The sequence below is a fragment of the Corylus avellana genome, chromosome 1 (assembly GCF_965113065.1).
Source record: "Corylus avellana chromosome 1, dhCorAvel1.hap1.2, whole genome shotgun sequence".
NCBI classification, from domain to species: domain Eukaryota; kingdom Viridiplantae; phylum Streptophyta; class Magnoliopsida; order Fagales; family Betulaceae; genus Corylus; species Corylus avellana.
The window spans coordinates 48,216,941-48,241,073 of NC_142490.1; the positions used below are offsets into that span (position 1 = coordinate 48,216,941).

At 39.4% G+C, this 24,133-nt stretch overlaps 5 protein-coding genes across 5 annotated transcripts; 4 read left to right on the forward strand and 1 right to left on the reverse strand.

The window, feature by feature from the left end:
• The first annotated feature begins 138 nt into the window (after positions 1 to 138).
• Positions 139 to 10,202, forward strand: LOC132168760 (enhancer of mRNA-decapping protein 4). Its single transcript, XM_059579793.2, has 12 exons — positions 139 to 1,112; positions 1,546 to 1,595; positions 1,674 to 1,830; positions 1,984 to 2,202; positions 2,825 to 2,953; positions 3,136 to 4,764; positions 5,188 to 5,547; positions 5,994 to 6,113; positions 6,946 to 7,116; positions 8,240 to 8,404; positions 8,500 to 8,625; positions 9,718 to 10,202. The coding sequence occupies exons 1-12, from the start codon at positions 387 to 389 to the stop codon at positions 10,024 to 10,026; spliced, it is 4,161 nt and encodes a 1,386-aa protein (XP_059435776.2). The 5' UTR covers positions 139 to 386; the 3' UTR covers positions 10,027 to 10,202.
• A 98-nt stretch (positions 10,203 to 10,300) lies between these two features.
• On the reverse strand, positions 10,301 to 11,163 carry LOC132168763 (uncharacterized). The gene has a single exon (XM_059579796.2). The coding sequence runs from the start codon at positions 11,161 to 11,163 to the stop codon at positions 10,384 to 10,386; it is 780 nt and encodes a 259-aa protein (XP_059435779.2). The 3' UTR covers positions 10,301 to 10,383.
• A 62-nt stretch (positions 11,164 to 11,225) lies between these two features.
• LOC148589985 (Tetratricopeptide repeat (TPR)-like superfamily protein) lies at positions 11,226 to 13,277 on the forward strand. The gene has a single exon (XM_088512447.1). The coding sequence runs from the start codon at positions 11,238 to 11,240 to the stop codon at positions 13,263 to 13,265; it is 2,028 nt and encodes a 675-aa protein (XP_088368573.1). The 5' UTR covers positions 11,226 to 11,237; the 3' UTR covers positions 13,266 to 13,277.
• A 1,066-nt stretch (positions 13,278 to 14,343) lies between these two features.
• On the forward strand, positions 14,344 to 15,722 carry LOC132168761 (DNA binding / transcription factor). The gene is made up of 2 exons (XM_059579794.2): positions 14,344 to 14,430; positions 15,019 to 15,722. Exon 2 carries the CDS (start codon positions 15,034 to 15,036, stop codon positions 15,529 to 15,531), a length of 498 nt encoding a protein of 165 aa, XP_059435777.2. The 5' UTR covers positions 14,344 to 14,430; positions 15,019 to 15,033; the 3' UTR covers positions 15,532 to 15,722.
• Positions 15,723 to 17,768: 2,046 nt separating this feature from the next.
• Positions 17,769 to 22,191, forward strand: GAUT4 (galacturonosyltransferase 4). Its single transcript, XM_059579795.2, has 9 exons — positions 17,769 to 18,114; positions 18,222 to 18,256; positions 18,385 to 18,426; positions 18,559 to 18,682; positions 18,811 to 19,043; positions 19,518 to 19,789; positions 19,940 to 20,297; positions 20,545 to 21,120; positions 21,510 to 22,191. Exons 1-9 carry the CDS (start codon positions 18,015 to 18,017, stop codon positions 21,783 to 21,785), a joined length of 2,016 nt encoding a protein of 671 aa, XP_059435778.2. The 5' UTR covers positions 17,769 to 18,014; the 3' UTR covers positions 21,786 to 22,191.
• Positions 22,192 to 24,133: the final 1,942 nt, after the last annotated feature.

The following is a 24,133-nucleotide window of genomic DNA, read 5'->3' on the forward strand; positions in this document are numbered from 1 at the left end:
ATGATGCTAGTAATAATTGAATTTCATTACGTTATCTGTTTACTCCATTATTAAAATAATAAATAGATTAAAAAATTAATTAGCAAAAAAAAAAAAAAAAATGTTATTTTGAGCTCTACATCACTCTCTCTCTCTCTCTCTCTCCTGCAAAGAAGTCTGTACACTAGTTCGGAGTTTAAATAATTCGAGTCATCGACTCATCGTCGAGTCTTGGGTCATCGAGAGTAGACGAAAAAGACGATCAACAGAGGGTGTTTTGGGATTGTCTATTGATATAGTTAGATCATCTTAGATGCGAACCAAAAGAGGAAGAAGAAGAAGAAAAAGAAAAAAAAGAAGAAAAAGAAGAGAAGAAGAATAGAAGAATCAGTCTTAATCAGCGGATCATGGCTTCCCCCGGAAAACCAAATCTTCAAAACCAAAATCAACAGCAGCAGCAGCAAGGGACGCTAATGGATGTGCAAAAGCTGTTCAAACCTTCACCCAATCCTCCTCCTCCTGGCAATCTGAATTCCTCCCCGTCCTTCCCTAGTCCCAGTACTATTCCTTCTTTATCTGCTCCCTTTCCCATGCCTTCATCTTCTTATCCTCCACCCACCGGCCCTTCTTATCCATTCTACCCCCACTTCCTCCCCTACCCACCATCCCCACATGATCATTACCAGCCTCAGCACCAGCACCAGCACCAGGACCAGCTTCTTCCCGCCAGTGCACGTTTGATGGCATTCTTGACCACCCAGAACCCTCCCTCCCCTCAGCCCTCTATGCCCTTCTCTTCAACATCTTCATCGCCATCACCGTCTTCCACTTCCGCCACTTCAACCGCCCCCTCCGCGCCTCCTCCCACCAGGCTGCTCAGCACCAAGCTCCCCAAGGGACGCCATATGATCGGCCATCGCGTTATTTACGACATCGATGTTCGGTTGCAAGGCGAGGCGCAGCCCCAGCTTGAGGTCACTCCCATCACCAAGTACGCCTCCGATCCCGGCCTCGTTCTAGGCCGTCAGATTGCCGTTAATAGATCTTACATATGCTATGGCCTCAAGATGGGTAATATCCGCGTTCTTAACATTAACACTGCCATAAGATCTTTGCTTCGTGGCCACACCATGGTTCGTTGTCTTCCACTACCACCTCTATACTTGTGCTTCGTATCCTATAGACTGGGCTAATTTTGTGCCACTTTTTGATTGTTTGAATAATTAGTATAATTTCAATTTTCATCCCCCTTCCCTCCCCTCTTATTTTTCCTAAAGCACACCCGGTTTTCACATCTCAAGTAGAGGAATTAAGAGTGGATTTCCTGTGAGATACTCTGATCATTTTCTCTGGCGACTCACCTTTACATTATGAACTGCTTATCCATGAATATTCAATGACCAACTGCAGTGTAAAGATCATATAACTGTGTATGTGGTTCCTTCTAAACATATTAAAGATCACTCTTTGACATTTTATGTATTATATTATTGATGCACAATGAAGATTCATTCATTTTTTAAAACTCTCTCTCTCTCTCTCACTATATTTGTACATCTTATGCAGAGAGTAACAGATATGGCTTTCTTCGCTGAGGATGTTCACCTTTTGGCTAGGTAGATCTTTGTCCAATTTTTTCACTTGTCTTTTTCATTAGTCTTTTACTGGAAAGTTCTAACTTCCATTTTCTGCAGTGCTAGTGTTGATGGACGGGTTTTCATATGGAAGATCAATGAGGGTCCAGATGAGGAAGACAAACCTCAAATTACAGGCAAAATTGGTCTTGCCATTCAGATTGAAGGAGTGGATGAATCAATCCAACCACGAGTGTGTTGGCATCCTCACAAACAAGTAATAAGGAATTTGTAATTTGTAATATGTGCTATCAAATAATTTATCCTCTAATTTGTTTTTCGTTTTAGTACATTGTGCATTTTTGGCTTATTTTCCTTGGTTGTTAGTTGTATGTATCTTTATATTTGAACAACAAGAATTGCTTTACAGGAAATTTTGATGGTTGCTATTGGAAACCACGTCCTTAGAATTGACACCACAAAAGTTGGAAAGGGCGAAGTATTTTTGGCAGAGGAACCTCTTAAATGCCATGTTGATAATCTAATTGATGGGGTCCAGTTGGTTGGTAAACATGATTGTGATGTTACTGAATTGTCAATGTGCCAATGGATGACCAGCCGTTTAGCTTCAGCATCGATGGATGGCACGGTCTGTATTCTCTTCCGGTTGGTTTTGTGGTCTTCCAGTTTTATCTTTCTTATGCCGGTGCCTTCCATAAAGAAATATACACCACTTTGCATTGAATGTTAAGGTCAAACAGTATGGTTGTCATATCATTGTATGGCCAAATTTGTTGATACAGTCATATTTTTGGAACCCTTTATGTGATTTTTGGAGGGGTATTCCTTCACGTGACATTGAATGGTGCACCTCCACTACTTATACAGGGAAAAAAAAATAATAAAAAAATAAAAAATAAAAAATAAAAAATAAATAAGAAAAAGAAAGAAACAAAGAAAAAAGAAAGAAGGGTGGTAATGGGACGACAAAGAAGTGGGAAATACGAAATTGGGCACTTAGCTCACTCTTGATGGTCTTTTCAGCATGGGACAACCTATGAAAATAATGAACAGGCAATTTCCATTGGTTGTGGAAGTTTTTGTGCTACTGTATACCACTTCATGGAGCCAAAAATTCTGATGTGATTCATGAGTCAATTAGTTTGTATTGGGAATTATTAGTATATGTGGCCTTGAAATTTTATTTTATTTTTTTCATTTTTTATTGTTGTTTCTTTGTTGTTTACTTGTCAGCCACTCTTCTGCAACAGGTGAAGATTTGGGAAGACCGTAAGGCATTACCGCTTGCAGTATTGAAACCACATGATGGCCATCCTGTTAATTCTGTGACATTCTTGACTGCCCCTCACCTTCCCAATCACATTGTTCTTATCACAGCGGTATATGCTCCTAATCTTTCTTATGTATGGTGAACTTTCATGCCAGACTTCGGGGGCTTTTTTAGAATAATTTGTTATGTAGCTTCTTTGGTATTCACTTCTGGTTAGTCTGGTGATGTAGATCAATTTAGCAGTTCACGAATAATCATCTGTATATCTGTTGTTTCCTTCTTTTTCTTTAGGGGCCACTTAATCGGGAAGTGAAAATATGGGCCTCTGCAAGTGAGGAAGGTTGGCTGTTGCCGAGTGATGCTGAATCATGGCAGTGTACTCAGACTTTGGATATAAAGAGTTCTTCTGAACCCAAGATTGAGGATGCATTCTTTAATCAAGTTGTGGCCTTGCCCAGTGCAGGCCTATTTCTACTTGCAAATGCCAAGAAGAATGCTATATATGCCATACACCTAGACTATGGACCTAATCCAGCAGCAACCCGCATAGATTACATTGCTGAGTTTACAGTCACAATGCCTATTTTGAGTTTGACTGCAACTAGTGACAATTTACCAGATGGAGAACATATTGTACAGGTCTACTGCGTCCAAACACAAGCCATTCAGCAATATGCACTTGACCTATCTCAGTGCCTGCCACCACCCCTGGACAACATGGAGTCAGAGAAATCAGACTCCAATATTTCTTGTGTTATTGATGCTTTTGGTAGTTCTGCTACTTGTGAACAACCTCAGGGAAGTAGACCCACTGAGATGCCTGTAGTTAATGCTCCTCCTATACCATCTATTATTTCGAGCAGCTCTGAAATTGCCCCCGTAGTCAGCCGTCCTGCGAACTTGGCTTCTTCTGAGGCTACTACCTCGCTTCAAGCTGCAATCTCTGGTATGGAAACAATTCCAAGTGATTTGCCTTCTCACAGTAGTGCGGAAAATATTCACACTGCATTGCCTCCACTTCCTTTGAGTCCAAGATTAACTCGCAAATTATCTGGTCTTAGAAGTCCATCAAATAGCTATGAGACTAATCCACCTCTCACTGATCATGGTAGTGACCAGCCAGCTCTTGAATATTCTTCTGACCGGAGAATGGACTCTGTAAAAGATAACAAGACTAATGCGCCTCCATCGGGTGACAATTTGAGGAAGGGTGATAAAAATACTGCACAGAGTGATATTTCTATGGTTACCAATCCTCCTATAGCATTTAAACAGCCAACGCATCTGGTAACTCCATCAGAGTTGTTGTCTAGAGTTTCTTCATCATCTGAGAATTCTCAAATTAGTCAGGGTGTGAATGTGGTAGAGACGAAGGTTCAAGATGTGGCTGTCAACAATGATGCAGAAAATGTTGAAGTAGAGGTTAAAGTTATTGGTGAGACGGGAACCAGTCCAAATAATGAGTGTGACCGTCAGAGAAATTCCCATATAATGGTTGTGGAGAAAAAGGAAAAATCCTTCTATTCCCAGGCCTCAGATCTTAACATTCAGATGGCCAGAGATTGTTGTGTGGGAGCTTATAATGTGGAGAGAATATGTCAAAATAATGATGTAAATGTTACTAAGACACCAAACCAACCTCCTAACACTTGTGTGGAAGAAGTTCAAGATATGATGAATGATATGCCTCCAAAGGTTGGTGAATCAGAAATTGTCATGCCAATTTTGCAGTCTCCAGCCCCAGCTCTGAAGGGAAAAAGACACAAGGGGAAAATATCTCAAGTGTCTGGTCCATCTTCCCCTTCTCCAAGTCCTTTTAACTCCACAGATTCATCAAATGAACCATGTAGCAATTCAGGTGCCCCATCTATGGAAACTGCTTTGCCCCAGTTGTCAGCTATGCAGGAGATGCTTGAACAGGTGATTGCTTCGAATTTATATTATAGCCTGAAAACAAATTACCTGTCTGCAAATTGCAGACAGATCCTTTACTTCCCCTTCTTGATGTTTGGATATCTCTTTTTCTTTTCCTCCTAATATTAATTTTGATGTTGTACCTCATATTGTCTGTCATATGTGCGCTTTGAGTGCTTCCTTTTGTGTACCAAATATTTGTAGTTAACGATGTCACATTTTATTGCACATGAACTGGATACTTCTAAGATTTAAGATGTTATATTATACATAATGATAACATCTTAATTTTTACAGAAAATGTATAAATACAAATCTCCTTTGTGTCTTTTTTCTGCTTTCTAAGCATTCATATTGCATTATTCTTCTGTACTCATATTCCTAACGTGGTCTATGCTTTTGGACTAATGAATTTGTCATATTTTATAGTTAATGAGCACGCAAAAAGAAATTCAGAAGCAGATGAATGTGATTGTTTCTGCCTCAGTTATCAAAGAAGGTAAAAGAGTAGAGGGATCCTTGGGCCGAAGCATGGAGAAAGTTGTCAAGGCTAACACTGATGCTTTGTGGGCTCATTTCCTAGAGGAAAATGCAAAGCAGGAGAAGTTAGAACAAGACCGTATGCAACAGATAACAAACTTGATCACAAATTATACGAACAAGGACTTGCCAGCCATGCTCGAGAAAAATTTAAAGAAGGAAATAGCTTTGGTTGGACCTGCTGTAGTTCGTGCAATTACTCCTGTTGTGGAGAAAACTGCGTCATCAGCTATTATGGAGTCATTCCAGGTTCTAATGTTAAAGTTTGTCAAAGTTTGAGGGCGTGTTTGAGTAGTGTCTTATTGGCATTAGAATGTTCAATTCTCTTTTGTTCTGTCTTTGTTTTTTTTTTTAGGAATCCACCTTTTTGAATGGAATCACTGCTGGAAATGTAGTAACCATCACAAATAATAGGAAATGGTAGAAAAGATGCTTAGTCATGACAGCAGATAATTGATAATAATTATTCTTACGAATCATAATATTATTGAAGTCCCTGGTGGAGCATGCTTTGTAAATTGCTTAGGTGGCATTCACTATATAGGTTTGGTTTATAAGATGGATTTTGCTCCTTCAAATGCTTGATACAACACATTATACTTTTTAATCACCATAGGTCCATAGGCTGCTGTAACACCTTAATTTTTCTGCAAAATAGATGTGTCTGAGTAAGATTTATATTGTGTACCATGCAGAAAGGAGTGGGAGAAAAGGCAGTCAACCAACTAGAGAAATTGGTTACTTTAAAACTCGAAGGTACAGTGACTAGGCAAATTCATGCACAGTTTCAAACTTCTGGGAAGCAAGCTCTTCAGGTAATTGCAAGTAAACATAGACCAGTAGTAGCCATTACAGCTATCATGTGAACCTTTCTTCTTGTCCCGATCCTTATATACCTCACTCTTAGATTATCATGCGTATGCTTATGATTTGATTGTGTTTTTTTGTCAATTATCCAAGGGCATGGATATTCATGCGTAGGAAAAAGTAGAAACACTGAACAGGAATCAGGTGATGGTTAAGTTTGAAATAGGTTCACCCATGTGTATGGTTCTGAAATGGTGAATTTTTTATATGCATGATAACATTTTATATATTTCATGAATTACTACTGGAAACAAAAATATAGCCCATCATTAATCAATTCAAAACTCTGTACAATTGTTGAAACATAATAGACATGAGATTATATGCAGTCAGAATCAATTTATAACTGAACATATTTCCCTAGGCTTAGAAAAAAGAAAACATATTTCCCAAGAAGAAATATAAGGATCTAATCAACACTCTAAGGAGTGCATATCTTGATTTATTGTTGCCTGTCTCCATTGAATCAAGCCTCCAAATTCACCCTTTATTAGCTAATTCACACAAAGTTTAGATGAGTTAACAGGGATTTGTCTGTATGACTCTATTCATATGTGTCTCCACTAATTTTGAAATGATTAATTTAGGAGGGTCTATTAAAGTCTTTCTTTTCAGGTTATGTATTTTGGGTTGACTGGAAAAAAAAATATTTTGCTTCTTCTTTAGCTTATTGTTTTCTTGGCTTACTGACATGAATGGTCATATAATCATCTTTTGTGTGTGCATAGACTTAGATAGCGTCCTTGGTTCTGATGATAATTAGTGTTATATGCACTGCAGGATGCATTGAGATCTAGTTTGGAAGCTTCAACTGTTCCTGCATTTGAGATGTCATGCAAAGCTATGTTTGAGCAAGTTGATGCCACATTCCAGAAAGGGCTTAGCGAACATACAACTGCTGTTCAGCAACAGTTTGAATCTACACATTCTTCACTGGCCATTGCTTTAAGGGTATGTGTAGCTTCACATGATAGTAGGAAGCAGATTTTATTTCTTCTTTTTTTTTTTAATCGCAAATGACAGTTTGAATCTACACATTCTTCACTGGCCATTGCTTTAAGGGTATGTGTAGCTTCACATGATAGTAGGAAGCAGATTTTATTTTATTTATTTTTAATCGCAAACAGTTTGAATGTACACATTCTTCACTGGCCATTGCTTTAAGGGTATGTGGTAGCTTCACATGATAGTAGGAAGCATATTTTATTTATTTATTTTTTTAATCGCAAATGACAGTGCCACATCGATGTCCGAACATTTTTACATGCTGCTCTTGCAAGTTATGTTGGATTAATTATTTCTCAGTGTGGTATATTTGTTGGACGTGAACCTACTATTTTGCATCTTAATTAATGTATCAAAGGCACATGGTCTTCATCTTTCATGTGAATTATTTGTAAATAATCAAATATGTTGATAAGTATTGTGTATGGTTTAGTAGAAACTAAAACTATATAATTTGTATAATGATGCTATGCATTATGAAAATGATTCTGCAAAGAATAGCCTCCTAAGTTTAACCGGTCTGTTTCCCAATTGAAAATGGAGTTATGTCAGCATGTGTAGCACTAAATCTTCAAATCCAGGGATTCATTTAACAGATAATCTTGGAATTGACTATGTGAACAGTGCTCTCATCCATGCTTACTTATGCCATTCCATATTGAACCTTTTTCTTCTTATTGGTGGACCTCTGAAATAGTAATATGAGCCAGCTATGTAAAAAGAAAATGTGATGGACATCTCTTAGATAAACACGATCCAGATTTTATTGGAATTCTGTTGCAATGGGAAACGACTGATCTGGTTCATGTATATTTTATAGTTTCTCTTGCATGTTCTGGTCATTTGAGTAGGCCATATGTTAATCTCAACACTGCATTTTTTTTACTGATGTAACATACGGTATCTCTATCGATATCTGCAACATTTTTATGTTATTAATATATAAATCCCACCTGGAAACAAAAGTAGAATTGTGGGCACTTTGTAATGTGAAGTTTTATGATTCAACTGTCACATCTTACTTGTAAAACTATATACTGATCTTCTGATGCTATTTATAAATCCAAAGGATGCAATTAATTCGGCATCAGCAATCACTCAAACCTTGAGCAGAGAATGGGCAGACGGCCAACGTAACCTGTTAGCAATTGCAGCTGCAGGTGCTAACTCAACAGCAGTAAATCCCTTAGTAACACAGTTGAGCAATGGACCATTGGTTGGTCTTCACGAGATGGTACATGCATATAAGCTTCCTTCTGAGTCTGTAACTATATCCTTTTATTTATTTATTTTTTGTGTTTCCCAACATATAGAAGTCATTCTGTGTAGGCTGAGGCACCATTGGATCCAACTAAAGAACTATCTAGATTGATAGCTGAACAAAAATTTGAGGAAGCATTCACTGGAGCCCTGCACAGAAGGGATGTCTCAATAGTTTCATGGTTATGTTCTCAGGTATTCTCTGCTCTCCACACACCCCCACATATTATCACTGTCATTTTGAGGCCGTGTATTGCTATAAGAGGTGCTGCATGTAGAGTAAAGCAATTTGTCATTTGAAAGATGCTTTTCTCAGGTCCCTTAGGACTTATCTTTTAGTTGATTGGTAGTGATATTTGCAATATGGCACATATAATATTCCTCATCAAGGACCAGCTTTCATATGGAATGTGTTCTGCGTGAGGAATTGATTTATGGGCACTGTACACCCCAGCTTTTACTAATCTATTTGGGTTCTACCTGTAGGTACTTTAATTCTGTTGGGTGGGGGGTGTTTGGCATTATACCAAGTTCAACCTTGCCACCCTTGTTGCCATGACTTGAAGTACCGTTGGGTGGGGGGTGTTTGCCATTATTCCTAGTTTGTGGCCATGACTTGAAGTACTGTTATCTCTATGTACCATTCAGTTCAATATGGCTGCTTGCAATTAGGAAATTAATAGGAAGATATACTCAAATAGTGATATTCAACCCCCCTCCCCTCTCTTATCCCAAAAGAATGTTGTTAAGAGGGAAAAAAAAATAGAAGAGCGAGAAGTAAAGAAAAAGATGTCAAATGTGATGCACTTTTTAGGGTTGCTAAACTTATATATTAATTTGAGTTTATTTTTCTTGTGGTACTCTTCTATAGTTCCAGTTTGCTTGGGTGGCACACCTTTCACACTCTTCTAATAAAGTCGTTACTTATAAAAAGATACAAAGAAAAGGATCAGCAATTTTGTTAATATCTTCTGAAAGCGGTCCTAGATGTCTACAGTAATGCATAATGCTGAAAGGTATGGATATTGACTTTCTTAAGTCACTTAGAATCCTTAATTGAAAATCAATAGTTTGTATATGGTTACTTAGGCCTGAAAACATTCCAATTTTACTTGTCTGGGGTGGGAGAGGAACTTGCATGGTTGATGGTTGTGTCTGTCTGCATTTGAGTCCATTTGATAATCCAACTGTAATTCCGGGTGGAGTTGTGTTATTTACACTTGGTTACTGGATCTAATTACCCAGGGACAGAGACAATTCTTTTGATGTTTGTGCCTTTTCCACCAGGTTGATTTACAGAGGATTTTGTCAACGGTGCCACTTCCTCTGAACCAAGGAGTTCTGCTGGCTCTTCTCCAGCAACTGGCTTATGACACTGGCAACGAAACACCCAGAAAGCTGGCATGGATGACGGATGTGGCTGTTGCCATAAACCCAGCAGATCCAACTATTGCCGTGCATGTGCATCCCATCTTTGAGCAGGTATATCAGATACTTGGCCATCAACGGAACCTACCAAATATCTCTGCTTCAGAAGCAAGCAATATCCGCCTTCTTATGCATGTCGTCAACTCTGTGTTAATGAGCTGTAAATGATTCTCCCGACTCGGTCACTATTATCATTGCAAAATTGTTAGTGGAACAATATATGGGCTGTATAGAAATCTAGGAAGGTCCAGGAAAGAAAGTATATAATTTATGTAATGAGTTGGTATATTAATGATCCGTGTGAAATAGATATTTTTATAAATTCTCGTTACCTTTTGCTTTAACTTTACACCTCCATGAAATTCTATTTTAGCCCTTTCAATAGCAAATGATGTCTCGTTGAGTGGATGTGGAGGCAGTAAAAGAAATGAGTTTGAATGTAGAAAACGAGAAAACCACATTGTTCTTTTGCAGTTTTTTCATAGGCTAACTACAAGATCGAGAAAGCCAAACGCAGTTGCACTTCTACCAGCACTGATCAGTTTCCCACCTCCTGGTGGGACGGTAGAATCCTGCCGTGTACCCATATGGACGTGCAGAAGCAGTGCTGGCCCCAATCGACAAATCGTAGCGAGCCCTGGCCACAGGATCAGATAGTGTTGCATAGGCATTGTGAATCTCTATGAAATCCCGAGCATTGGGATTGGAGGAGGAACTGGCTGCGTCTGGGTGGTACTGCTTTGCTAAATTACGGTATGCGGCTTTGATCTCCGTTTGGGAGGCGGTTTCCTTTACACGGAGTAATTGGTAAAATGTACTGGTGCCACGTCCAGTACTGCTCAATGAGAAGGAGAATAATGGCGACGATGGCTTCATTGTCCTCACTGAACCGTCCCCACTTTCGGTTGCAGTGGCGGCAGACACTGTGATGGTTTTACGTTTGGGGCCGCTGGAACACCGTCTAGGCAACATTTCCTGCTGATTGTTGTAACCTGGGTGGGATATTCTGGACCCAAGTAAGGGTTTTGGAGGGAGAAGGGTGGTATTGGCTAACATTTCCTTCCTGATCGGTGCTGGAGGAGAAACTGGATTGTTATGGTAGAAAGGAAACTGAGGGCAGAATCTTGTTTGGGTAAAAGGGATAGAATTTTTTAGTATGAATGTAGAAGGTGGTGCCGAATGGGATGGAATATAAGCGAAAATGGAGAGAAGTAGAAAGGAAGAGTGGTGCAGTGGGCGCCAACCTTTTTGGGGAGAAAGAGTGATGCAGTGGGCGCCTACCTTTTTGCTTTGGCAGTTTAGCATTCGGCACACTGTTCGGTTAAAGATTGTGCCAAAGCCAAATAGCCAACCAACTAAAGGGCGTGCCTTTGTTGGTAATGCCAAAATTCAACACACAGAATCACGTGCTTTCACGTTCACCGCATAGTTTTGAGCTTCTAGAAGAATTCATGAACAAGTTGCAAGGTATAGTTTTACATGGCAAAACCCGCCGTGGAATTTCACGGTTTGGCACATGTTTAACGGCTCCAGCTACCTTTTCCACTTCCGAGATTTCAGAAAAAGAATATTGCAATGCTTCTGGCTGTTTTGGCCTCACCATACAAGACAAGGACCTTCTCCGCAAGAGCCAGACCCACAATTCCACTACGGGGCTTCATGTTCTTGATCTAATTGACCGTACTCTATACGATAAGTTGCTGAAGAAATGCACCCATTTGGGGAAGATTAAAGAAGGAAGAGCTGTGCACTCCCACATTCTCCGTTCCAAGTTCAGGGATGACCTTGTTATTCATAACACCATTCTCCACATGTATGCGAAGTGTGGCGCTTTGGATGATGCTCGTAAACTGTTCGACAAAATATCTTCCAGGGACGTGGTCACTTGGACTGCCTTGGTTGCTGGCTATTCTCAGAACGATCGCGCCGAGGATGCCCTTCTTTTATTCCCTCAAATGCTCCGTGTTGGGTTGCAGCCCAATCAATTCACCTTGTCTAGCCTTTTGAAGGCATCTGGGGCTGGGCCTAACCATCGGCACGGCCAGCATGTTCATGCGTTTTGCTTCAAGTACGCTTATGATTCCAATGTGTATGTGGGGAGTGCCCTTGTGGACATGTATGCTAGGTTCGATCTTATGGATGATGCGCAGTTAATCTTTGATGGGCTGGTCAGCAAGAACGAAGTGTCTTGGAATGCTTTGATTGCTGGGCATGCTAGGAAGGGTGAAGGAGTGCACGCCCTGAGTCTGTTCCGGGAGATGCAGAGGGAAGAATTTAAACCCACTCAGTTCACCTATTCTAGTGTTTTTAGTGCTTGTGCAAGCAGTGGGTCTCTGGAGCAAGGCAAATGGGTTCATGCACATATGACCAAATCGGGGGGTAAGCTTGTTGCTTTTGCGGGAAACACTCTTCTTGACATGTACGCGAAATCAGGTAGCATCGAGGACGCGAAAAATGTTTTTGATAGATTGGTGAAACGAGATGTGGTTTCTTGGAATTCAATGCTCAAGGGATATTCTCAACATGGGCTTGGGAAGGAAACCCTGCAATGTTTTGAAGAAATGCTGAGGATTGGAACTGAACCAAATGATGTAACCTTCCTTTGTGTTCTTTCTGCTTGTAGCCATGCTGGTCTTTTGGATGAAGGACAATATTATTTTGAACTGATGAAGAAGAAATACATGATAGAACCGCATGTTGCACACTATGCCACAATTGTCGATCTTCTTGGTCGAGCTGGTCTTCTTGATCGAGCCTTGAAGTTCATAAGAGAATTTCCCATTGAACCCACTGCAGCGGTCTGGAAAGCCTTGCTTGGTGCTTGCAGGATGCATAAGAATATGGAATTAGGTACTTATGCTGCTGAACGTGTCTTCGAGCTTGACCCGTATGATTCAGGGCCCCACGTGTTGCTTTCTAATATCTATGCCTCTGCTAGAAGATGGGGCGATGTGTCGAAAGTGAGAAAGATGATGAAAGATAGCGGTGTGAAGAAGGAACCTGCTTGTAGTTGGGTGGAGATCGAGAACACAGTCCACATGTTCATGTCAAACGATGATGCCCACCTGCAGCGAGATGAGATCCACAGGAAATGGGAGGAGATCAGTGGGAAGATCAAGGAGGTGGGATACGTCCCAGACACGAGCCATGTGCTTTTGTTTGTGGATGAGCACGAGAGGGAAGTAAAGTTGCAGTACCATAGTGAGAAGCTTGCGCTAGCATTTGCCCTTCTCAACACACCTCCCGGTTCTACCATACGAATCAAGAAGAACATCAGAGTTTGCGGTGATTGCCATTCTGCAATCAAGTTTGCATCAAAGGTGGTGGACAGAGAAATCATCGTCAGGGATATCAATCGGTTTCATCATTTCCGTGATGGCTCATGCTCTTGTGGGGACTACTGGTAGTGCTGACTACTTAATCACCTATAAAGTCTCAGAAGTCTGGCTTTAATTGTATGGATGAAAAGTCACCATGTTCCAGCTCTTCGAGGTTTAAGTTGGCAATGGCAATGACTTCACAGGCCTCCGGGTTTGCAATGAGAGCCTTCAGAATTCGAATTATTTTGGCCTTTGCATATATATATATATATATAGATTGTGATGGCCAAGGAACTTTGGGAAGTATCTTTAAGGAGAACTCGCTTCTGCCAGCCAGTAAAACGATATGTGATGGCTTTTATGTGAAGGAATAGGCGAGGCAGGAAGGTAAATGCTATTAACTATGGAGATCGAGATTACATGAGATGCACACAGAAAGCCCAAAATGTGGGCATTCCTTCTCTAAAATCTACTATCAATTACTGTGGTGACTCCGTAAGGCTTTTGTATATGCTTAGCGTTCAAGCCATCTCAAGATTGTGTGTTTTGGATGATGATCGATCGTTTTCTTGCGTCAAAACGGATGAATTTTCTTCTATGTTAGTATGCAAAAACTAGTATATATATTTCCTGCTTTCAGTTATGGTGGCGACAATAAAAACGATTCAGGCAGCATATTAATAGTTTGAAAGATTGCGAAGAAACAAGCACAATATGAATATGGGTTGGTCTTGTGGATGTATTTTGATTTAAATTGATTTATGGGATGACATGGCGACTCATTAGATTTAGGGTGCTTGTGGATGAGGTGGCAAAAGGAGAGGGTATAGTTGGTGGAGGTGTATGAGTGGAGAGTAGCAAAGAAGAAGAGGTGAGTCAGAGTTATACGAAAAAGATGGTGGTATTGCCAATGCCTGTCTGGTGGTCTTTGGAAGCTAAAAATAGAGATGGGGAGAGGGAAAAGAACGCAAAAAAAGGAACGAACCCAACCATCTGTAATTCATTTCGTTGTTGCTGGAGAGGAGAGATGGACGGGTAAAAAGCGTGATCAGGGAAGTGTGTACTGTATACATGTTATGTGGTTGGAGACGGTTTTTGCTTAAAATCGCGTAGCGTGTGAGCAAAGCTCTCTAAATCTAATCCTCATTCTTCAGCATACGTTACCAACAACAGTTCCTGATATACAAAGAGACACACACAGTTTCTCAATCTCAACCCCAGCCTCAGCCTCATCAGTCATCAAAATTCAAAGGTAACAAAGCTTTTCTATAACAATATATAATTCTTTACCCATCAATAAATTTTTGATCTTCTCTCTCAATCGGTGGCTCCAGTACTTTGTATTGCTTATTCTTGTTTTATTTTTGAGGTGATTGAGGGGTTGCATACATCACAGCCACAGCAAATACTTTTAATTTCTTTCATGTTTTGTCCTGTAAGGTTCTTAATTATTCTTTCTACAATACAATATTTATAATCTGATTGATATATATATATATATATATATATATAGAGAGAGAGAGAGAGAGCTGTAGCCCTTAGTTTTATTCTAGGCATCTAGTAATTGGATTCTTCGATAGCTTGCTAGCTACCTCTCCTTGATTTCAAAGGATTTCTTTGTTCACGGCCAGTTTTTATCTTCCTCTCTGTATGAATACCGATAACACATGTTATTCCACAAATACTAAAACATGTCTTAAGAAAAGGAACATTCTACGCAGCTTTCATATGCTTTTAAGTGCATGTACACGGACATATGCGTCTTGTAGATCCTAAAACTAGCATATATATGTTTCCTTAATTGTGAGGTCTCAATGTTCTCTGTTTATCTCTTTGACAGAAAGGCTTTGCACAAATGGAGCTGGAGAAGCTTTACAAGAAGAGAGCAAGGGAAGGTGATCATGAGGACCATCAAGATTCTTCAAAGAAGAATAACGAAAAGAGGCAAGATCGCAAGGGCATCATCGACTTTAAAGAGAACAACGATGACAGCAGTTGTAATTTCAAGACTTTGGATTCCTCCTTGGCATTAGATGTTGGGGTGTTTGATTTCCCGTGGCTGAAAGATGGTATGATCTCCAAATCTGAAGACTGGAGATTGGATCAGGAGGACGCCTTCTCTTCATCATTGATCTATGACACCACCACCACCACCACCACCACCACCACTGGTATTGAAGTTCCTGGCCAATGTTTGTGTCAGACTCCGGAGGCACTGCCTGAGTTTCCTGAGGACAAGTTTGATGATGATTTGTGGCGGCCGCTACAGGAAGATGATGGGTTGGAAATGGAGGGTGTGGACTGCATTTGGAGCTCTCTACTTAGTCAGCCGCTTCAACAGGGTGGTATCTAAGAATATGCCTTCAAATGTGGTGGAATACACCCCCCGACTTCATCAACTTTACATTCCAAGCATGCAGCTGTTTGTGTTCATCAGTTCATGTCGGATACAGCTCACCATGTACATGTGGTGCTTTTCTACTCTGCCATGCCTAAACTTTTATAGTTTTAGATGTAAAGGTACCCTTCCTTCTATGATGTTAATTATATTCAAAAATTTTTTTTTTTTTTTTTTTTTGGGGGGGGGTGCTGTTACTTGGGCATGCCTTCACCATTTTTGTTAGACTTTTTTTTCTTTTCTTTTCTTTTCTTTTTTTTTTTTTTTTTTTTTCTATGGTCCAATTTATATAAGCTATGATTAGTTGGTAGTTCCTATTTCACATTGTGTAATTCAGTGTCATATCAGATGGAATAAAATGTATTCTACTATTTAATGGAATGTATTGATATTCTATGTCATCCTAATTCCTGAACAGACAGGATTTAGTGCAATCAAGTTGTTCATTACATTGGTTGTATGGGTTTTACTTATTCAGGCAAGCGTCACGGAAATTTGTACGTGCCCGAAGAGATGAGATCCGGATAATCTATCATATGAAATTGTCTATTGTACGCGCAATAAACAGTCTCGTTGCAGAGATCCCGTTCATCCCAAAACATTTGCATCCAATATCTTATCTGGAATGCCCTTAAAATCTGAAACATTACCGCAAAATCAAGGTTGACTTTTCTCCAGCATCATAAATTCGTGTTTTTTTTTTTTTAGCGGTACTTGTGGGCTTTGGTTGAAGTGGGTAAAGGATTAAGGGTTGCAGAAGGTTGGGCCTATGTGATGGGCTTCCTGGCCCAATGTGCTGTGTCTTTTGTTTTGACGATTGTAAACGGGAGTCCCATGCAGAATGTACAAAGTTCTGTAGAATCCAGATGCCATTCAACCCTAAGAGTAAATACTAGATGTTATCTTCGTCCCTTCGATCAAAATTTAATGATAACTTTAATAATTAAGCTAATTTTGGAAGAACACAAAGAGAATATAAATCTTTCTTTAAATATTACTCTAACCCCAAAGTATCATTTTAACAATTTAAGATAATACATACTTGCACAACTGTCAATAATGTTTTTATAAATAACGGTTAAACTATTATAAAACATTTATTTTTAATTGCTAACTTGAGAGATATGAGCATAAATATAAAAGAAAATGTTGAAACCGTTGAGAAAGAGTCAGAAATGTGGCTGGATAATCATCATTAAGTCAAGTCCAATGCTTTGCATTTGCAAGAGAGGTTACCCAATATTTCATCATTTCTCATTACTCTTACTAGTGTCATTAATGGATAATCCAATGTTATTTTTATTGGATGGAAAATGACAACTTTTAGGGAATTCTAGGCTCTTGCCCGTTGTGCCGACACTTTTTGTATCAGTAGAGGCAGTAGGAGATTATTAGGGTGTGGTGTTGATGTGACGTCTACCCACAATAGAAGATTATGGGGTCCAGGGTGCAGGAGAAGTAATGAAGACGAAGTGCTCCCTGGAGGCAAATCTAAAGCCATTGATATTGGGGTCGTACAGATCTGCAACGTTATCTTCGAAACTCATTTTTGTTCACCTATAAACCTTACACCAATGATTATGGTTGTTATGGCCCATTTTATATCACCATTATTGGATTCTATGTATCCATTAACCATAAACTCATTTCTAAATTGGCAACAAACGTTGAAAAGCCATATATACGGTGGTTGAAATGTTTTTTTTTTTTTAATATTTTGATATGATATAAAAATAAAATAAAATAAAAATGCTTGTAAAGTAAAGTGTGTTTGGTGTTTCGAATGATTTGGTAATATTTTTATTTGCAGAAGAAAGAATTTAAACAAAATGGAAGAAAAATAGAGTTGGGCTTGGGCTTGGCCCTTGGATATCAATTAATTATCATATGAGTGTGTGGTAAAAAGGCGCCGTGAAACACGGGGTGTGCTTTTTTGTTGTGAAGGTATGTGGCTCTCTGTCCATTAACCCTCCTCATCTATATCAGCGCTCACGTTTATTTGACGCGGCTTTTTATTTGGGAAAAATCAGAATCTCTTCCTCAGTTTTTTCATTTTGAAATAAATATTATTTTCAAAAACTTTTGGAGAGTAAAAAATTGAATTATCGAAGAGATTAAAAAAAAAGTGACAGAGACAAAATAGGAAATTAGGAATACTACTATACTAATACTGGCCTGCTCTCTCTCTCTCTCTCTCTCTCTCTCTCATTCATCATCATTATCGTCGCTGTTATTGTCAAAAGGCTTTGCTTTCGGTCCGATTTTGCTCTTTTTGTTCCCGGGAGAGAGCGAGGGTGGGTTTTCTTCTCTGCTTCTTTTGGCAAATGCGTGAAAATTGAGAGTGAGACAGTGAGTCTTATTCACAGCACGCGTGGCTTTGTTTCGACTTTCGAGAGAGCGAGCAGTAGGCCTCCGCCTCTGGGCCTCTGGGGAGAAAGATGAGGGTGAGGAATTTGGTGGCGGTGTTGCTCTTTGTGACGGTGATTGCTCCGATTGTGCTTTACACTGACCGCCTCGCCACTTTTAAGACCTCTTCCAGTAAGTTTCCTTCCTCCTCCTTCGACCCATTTCTCAAAATTTTTTTAATTTGCTTCAACTTTTCCCTTTTTCTGAGCCCAATATTTTTGGATTACAATTTTCTGCAGCTAAAGACGAATTTATTGAAGATGTTCCAAGTGTTGTAAGTGTATAAGAAATTTTATTTATTTATTTATTTTTCCTTTGGTATCTCTACTTTTGATTTTCATCGCACAAATCTTAGTAAATAGTAACCAGTAAGGAATATCTGCTTTGTTTTTGACTACGCAGACTTTCAATAGCCATAACCAGCATCTAAATCTGCTACCCCAGGTATTACTTTGTTGTGGGTGCGAGCAATATTTGTTCTTTTCTTTTTCAGAGTATGGAGGAATGGAGATGCATCCTTAGGAGTAGTAAATTTCAGATCTTTCCTCTTCCAACTCTTTTATTTTCCCTTTCCAGGAATCGTCAAATAGCCTTAAAGAACCGATTGGAATCGTATATTCAGATAACTCTATCAAATCTCTTCCAAATTCTGCTGCTTCAGCCCAACAGCGCCCCGCCCTCATTGGGCTTTCAACGCAAGGTAAACCATTTTTCCTTTTTTGTTTTGTAATTATTGAAGGCAATTTGTACAAGTGCATAATTGAACAATCTTCCTCGTCCTTAGTAAATTTTTTGGGCTGGATTTTTATCTCTTTCGTTTTCATTTAGCGGAATCGAGGGACCATAAATCTACTAGAGTATTATCTACTACGACGGATGAGAAAGATCAGGATCAACATCAATCTCAAAGAGAAAACCCCATCAGGGAGGTCACTGATGGACTTGTGCAAGGAAATGACCACAAGTCTGATGCAGCCACTGAAAGAAAGGAAATTGGGGAAGATGCAATTGATGCCGGCGACAAGGCTGACCCATTATCAGATAATTCCTCTCAAAATATGGTATTTGTCCTATATATTTTTCTCTCTAACTTCCTTTTTTGTTGGTTCAATTGTCGATTTGGTACTTATTGCTGCTGCTCATATGCGTGGCTCAGTTTTTTGTTAAAATTTAGAAATTTTATATGCCTTGTATATGCTGGGTTGCTTTCGTGCTTCTAATCCTGCTCAGGAATTAACTCAATTTATGCTTCTGTTGATTTTGATGTTTGTTAGTGGGCTTTCATTATGTCCAATCCACTGTAGTAGTTGACTAATTCTCGTATTGTTCTGTGTATTGCTTCTATAATAAAGCTGATCCCTAGGTTAATGGTTAGAATTTGAAAGTTCCTTTTAGCGTGCTATATCATCTTGAAATAGAGGTTACACTACTGGACTTGATATTTAGTGCAACTCAGTATCAATACTGTCTGTCGTCATTAATACATGGACTTACAATCTTTTTTCTCTTCTACTCTCCTTTGGTGCTGCCTTCAGGAAATAAAGCGGGAGCGGCTATCCTCTCAAACCCCAAGCAAGGTTGCTAGGAAAGAACCCATAAAATCTGACACCCGCAAACAGAATGATCAAACAGCTATACCAGATGCTCGGGTGCGGCAACTTAAAGACCAGCTCATCAGGGCTAGGGTTTATCTTTCCCTCTCTGGCACGAGAAATAATCCCCACTTTAGTAGGGAGCTCCGAGGGAGGTTAAAGGAAGTTCAGCGAGCACTTGGGGATGCTAGCAAGGATTCTGAACTGCCAAGGAAGTAAGTGTTAAGAGTGCCAATGACCAATTTTTCTCGAACTTTTCCTTCAAATGTCTAGCTGATGCTTTATTAGGTTCTATGTATGGCTTGTAACCATTTAACATCTTCTTTCTTTTTATTTATCTGTTTTTATGGTTTTTGTTAATGCAGTGCCTATGAAAAATTGAAGGCAATGGAGCAAACATTGGTCAAAGGAAAGCAGATTCAAGATGATTGTGCAGCTATGGTGAAGAAGCTGAGGGCTATGCTCCTCTCAGCAGAAGAGCAGCTCCGGGTGCACAGAAAGCAGAATGTGTTCTTGTCACAATTAACTGCAAAAACGCTTCCGAAAGGTCTGCATTGTCTTCCACTGCGCCTTACAACGGAGTATTATACCTTGGATTCTTCTCAACAGCACTTTCCAAATCAGGAGAAATTAGAAGACCCTCAGTTGTACCACTATGCTTTATTTTCTGATAACGTATTGGCAGCAGCAGTTGTTGTAAACTCAACTGTTACACATGCTAAGGTAATTATGTTCGCTCTTGATATGTTTAATACTTCCTTGCTTGCCAAGAAGAATGTTAAAGAAATTTTATGGTTGTTATAAGACAACTATTTCTACATCCTTATCTTTTCCTCCCCCCTAACACACGCGCACACCGATTTTTACCCTTTTTTTTTTCTTTTTAGAGAACAATCAATTATCTGTCATTTCAATCTGGATATCTTTTGTTGAAATCTCAAATTTATCGAATTGTTTGGAATCTTGGCAGCACCCTTCGAAGCATGTGTTTCACATTGTTACTGACAGGCTCAATTATGCGGCAATGAGGATGTGGTTTCTGGTAAATCCACCAGGCAAAGCCACTATCCAGGTTCAGAACATAGAAGAATTTACATGGTTAAATGCAAGTTATAGTCCAGTTCTCAAGCAGTTGGGTTCTCAGTCCATGATAGATTATTACTTCAGAGCTCATCGGGCCAATTCTGATTCAAATTTGAAATACCGGAACCCAAAATATTTATCTATCCTCAATCATCTTCGGTTTTACCTGCCTGAGATCTTCCCAAAGCTCAACAAAGTGCTGTTCTTGGATGATGATGTAGTTGTTCGGAAGGAGCTCACTGCCCTTTGGTCCCTTGATTTAAAGGGGAATGTTAATGGTGCTGTAGAGACTTGTGGAGAGAACTTCCATCGTTTTGACCGGTATCTGAACTTCTCAAATCCTCTTATCTCAAGGAATTTTGACCCTCATGCTTGTGGATGGGCGTATGGAATGAATATATTTGATTTGGAGGAATGGAAGAGGCAAAACATCACAGGGGTGTACCACTCATGGCAGAAGCTGGTAATTAATATAATTTTAAATAGTTTTCTGTGTGGATTATGCTCTTTTCTGGCTTTAGTATGTGTTTGGTTGACAATTAGCAATTCTTTTCTGGCTCTAGTATTTGTGTTTGGTTGGTAAGATTTTCGACATCACCACCGTAGCACATATATCTGAATTCCATGATGAAGATAACCATTTTGTACTTGCATTTCCATATCCTCCTAAGGCCCCACTACTTCATCTCTAATTACAACTAGGGTGGTGAGTTTTGTTTGACATTGTGTTGTTGGGCATAGCATGCTTGCGTACTGTTCACATACAGTATTATATGTGCATATATTGCAAGAGATTCTCTCTTGAATTCCTTTTTCTTTTATTCAATATTGAAGGCTTTTTCCCACGTGCAGAATCATGACAGACAGTTGTGGAAGTTGGGAACCTTGCCACCTGGTCTCATAACATTTTGGAAGCGCACTTATCCACTTGATCGACCCTGGCATGTGCTAGGCCTTGGTTACAATCCTAGTGTCAACCAGAAGGAAATTGAAAGAGCAGCTGTCATACACTTCAATGGGAACCTGAAACCATGGCTTGAGATAAGCATACCCAAGTATCGGAACTACTGGACAAGATACATTGATTATGAACACATATATTTGCGGGAGTGCAACATTAATCCATAAAATGGTCCTCGTTTTTTTTCTAATCTTTGACAAGATAAGCCATACCCAAGCAGCTGTCCTCAACAATATCTATGTGGCCATTCAATTTTACAGGTCTGCGTCCCTCTCTGTGTTAGGGTTTTTTTTTTTTTTTAATCTTATGAGTTTAATTCTTTCTGCATACATTTTAATTTACTTTTCTTTTTCTTTTTATTTTTTAAATATTGAGTTAGAAGAGTGGGGAAGGCCTAATGCGGGGATGCATTTAGTTTTGGTATCCTAAGTTACTTATCTGCAGAACGGCAGGTGTATTTTGTAAATGATATAAAGCTAGATTTTTGGGTATCATTAAAGAGTGTATGTCATCTTCTCGTGGTCATCATGTATATGATTTTCTCTTAGATTGCAGTTCTTAAGCAGACTTGCACCATCCAGTTTGTTTTCTTTCTGCGGAAGTAATGATGAATTTATGGGGATTTTCGACCCTACTTTGACTTGCTGATACTGATTTCAAACAAGCAAGCAAGCCATCGTATTTTTATTAAAGGAAGTTAAGCGGGGACAGGGTGTCGCAATTAGTCGTCAAATTACGTAAAAGAAGTGTGATGGTATTCACGTTGTCACGTACTCACGTGGTGGGTGGGGCGGGGGGGGCCCCCCTTTCTCCATCTTACTCAAACGGCATTTGTTGGCTTCAAGCCTTCAACGCTACACTCCATGCTGATGATGATTGATAATGGATGATTGGTGAGAATGTAAGAGAGTTGGAATCCGTGCTCACGTGGGCCCCGATGAGAACGGGGCTCATGATCTGTCATGCACTATGCTTCTTGTGTTCTACAGCTTCGCCTTCACGTGAGTAGAAAACAAAAATCTATCATATTTTGTTCTGCTCTCTCTAATTTTTTTTTTTTTTTTTTTTTTTTTTTTTTGGGTTAAGGGGCCGGCCTCGGAGGGTCTTGTGTCTAAGTTGGTGTTATTTGAATTCATGAGGAAGGTCTCTCGTCTGTTGGTTGGTTATGGGCCTGGCACTGACTGCACTTGGGTTTCCGAAAACATCCTCTGAACCGACTTCCCCGAACCAGCATCCATCAAAGAACATAGTAGCCTAGTCAGGTTGGATATATTTCCATGGCTTCTTTAACGGAGATTAGAGATTGTCAATGGCATCAGAAAATGCTTTTCATTACTCAACTGGTATTCATAAATGGCATTTTAATATATCTCTTGCAGCCTCATGGTAACATTATTGGGCTAACTTGGATCTGCGTTGATAAATCCATTTAATGGGCTAACTAGTAACTGGCTCAAGTCCAAGGAAACAAATCTGGATGTATAACGTTACCATTCATTTATATCCTACCATAATTCATGGAGTTGATATATCAAACATTCATCGTATCCTCACTAGAAGGTAATAATTAATATTCGATAAAAGATAATAATTAGTGGCATAAATTCCAAGAGCACCTCTCTTAAAGGCTGGTGCTGGTGGTGTTCTAAGCTTTAAACAATTAAACCTGTCAAAATCAATTGAGAAAAACTGATTTTTTAACAAAAGAAGAGAACATTATTAATAATTGTATCATGATGTACCCTGTAGCCACATTCAATTGCATTCTGATGGACTGAAGCACATAGTCTCATAAACTCGAGAAAATCAAAGAGTGTTTTAATAAATGTTATGCAAGTTGAGCCCGCAATTTGGGTCGAGTTAGTAAAGCCCAAATCACGAGCCCTGATGAAGTTATAAGAACTAAAGAGCCAATTCCTTAACTATTGACTAGAAGTATGGCACAAAGGATAATTGTCTCATTATTCTTGGCAGAGCCCCTGATAACGTTCTTAGCCTACCAATAAGCATCTAATTGGACACAACACCAACTATCGACCACAGCTTGGCAACCCAACAAGCAAGCAATTCGTCACCATACTTTGCCAAAACCATACCCCATCAACAAGTGTCACCTAACCAAAGATGCGCCTTTTTAGAAGACAGGAATTCATCGTCAATTCATGCCTAGTGAAAGCAATACCCTATTAAAGAGCGACACTTGCTCAAGGTGACATTTATTAGTGGACACCTCCACATATTTTAAGTGAAATGAAAAGCAACCATTCTATGATCATGATTTTTATTTTGATGTATTTAAGGGGGTACATGATGCCGAGTCACTTAAATATTTTAAATGATGTGGCATCATAAACACCACTTAAATAAGTGAAATCCAATCTTGATGATAAAATGGCTTCTTTCAATTCAAGAAACTTAACCATCCTTATAAAATAGCTTCTTCAAGTCTCCAATCTTTCTTAAGACGTGTGATCAAGTGCGTCGTGAATAAACAGCAAGTATAAGGACTATTTTT

Bases quoted from the DNA above. Each gene is read 5' to 3' on its own strand.
- GAUT4 (XM_059579795.2), top strand. From the start codon at position 18,015: ATGAGGGTGAGGAATTTGGTGGCGGTGTTGCTCTTTGTGACGGTGATT. The intron at 18,257-18,384 runs GTAAGTGTATAA...TTGACTACGCAG, and splicing joins TTGAAGATGTTCCAAGTGTT to ACTTTCAATAGCCATAACCA. The intron at 20,298-20,544 runs GTAATTATGTTC...GAATCTTGGCAG, and splicing joins CAACTGTTACACATGCTAAG to CACCCTTCGAAGCATGTGTT.
- LOC148589985 (XM_088512447.1), top strand. From the start codon at position 11,238: ATGCCAAAATTCAACACACAGAATCACGTGCTTTCACGTTCACCGCAT.
- LOC132168760 (XM_059579793.2), top strand. From the start codon at position 387: ATGGCTTCCCCCGGAAAACCAAATCTTCAAAACCAAAATCAACAGCAG. The intron at 8,405-8,499 runs GTACATGCATAT...CATTCTGTGTAG, and splicing joins TGGTTGGTCTTCACGAGATG to GCTGAGGCACCATTGGATCC. The intron at 8,626-9,717 runs GTATTCTCTGCT...CTTTTCCACCAG, and splicing joins TTTCATGGTTATGTTCTCAG to GTTGATTTACAGAGGATTTT.
- LOC132168763 (XM_059579796.2), bottom strand. From the start codon at position 11,163: ATGCTAAACTGCCAAAGCAAAAAGGTAGGCGCCCACTGCATCACTCTT.
- LOC132168761 (XM_059579794.2), top strand. From the start codon at position 15,034: ATGGAGCTGGAGAAGCTTTACAAGAAGAGAGCAAGGGAAGGTGATCAT.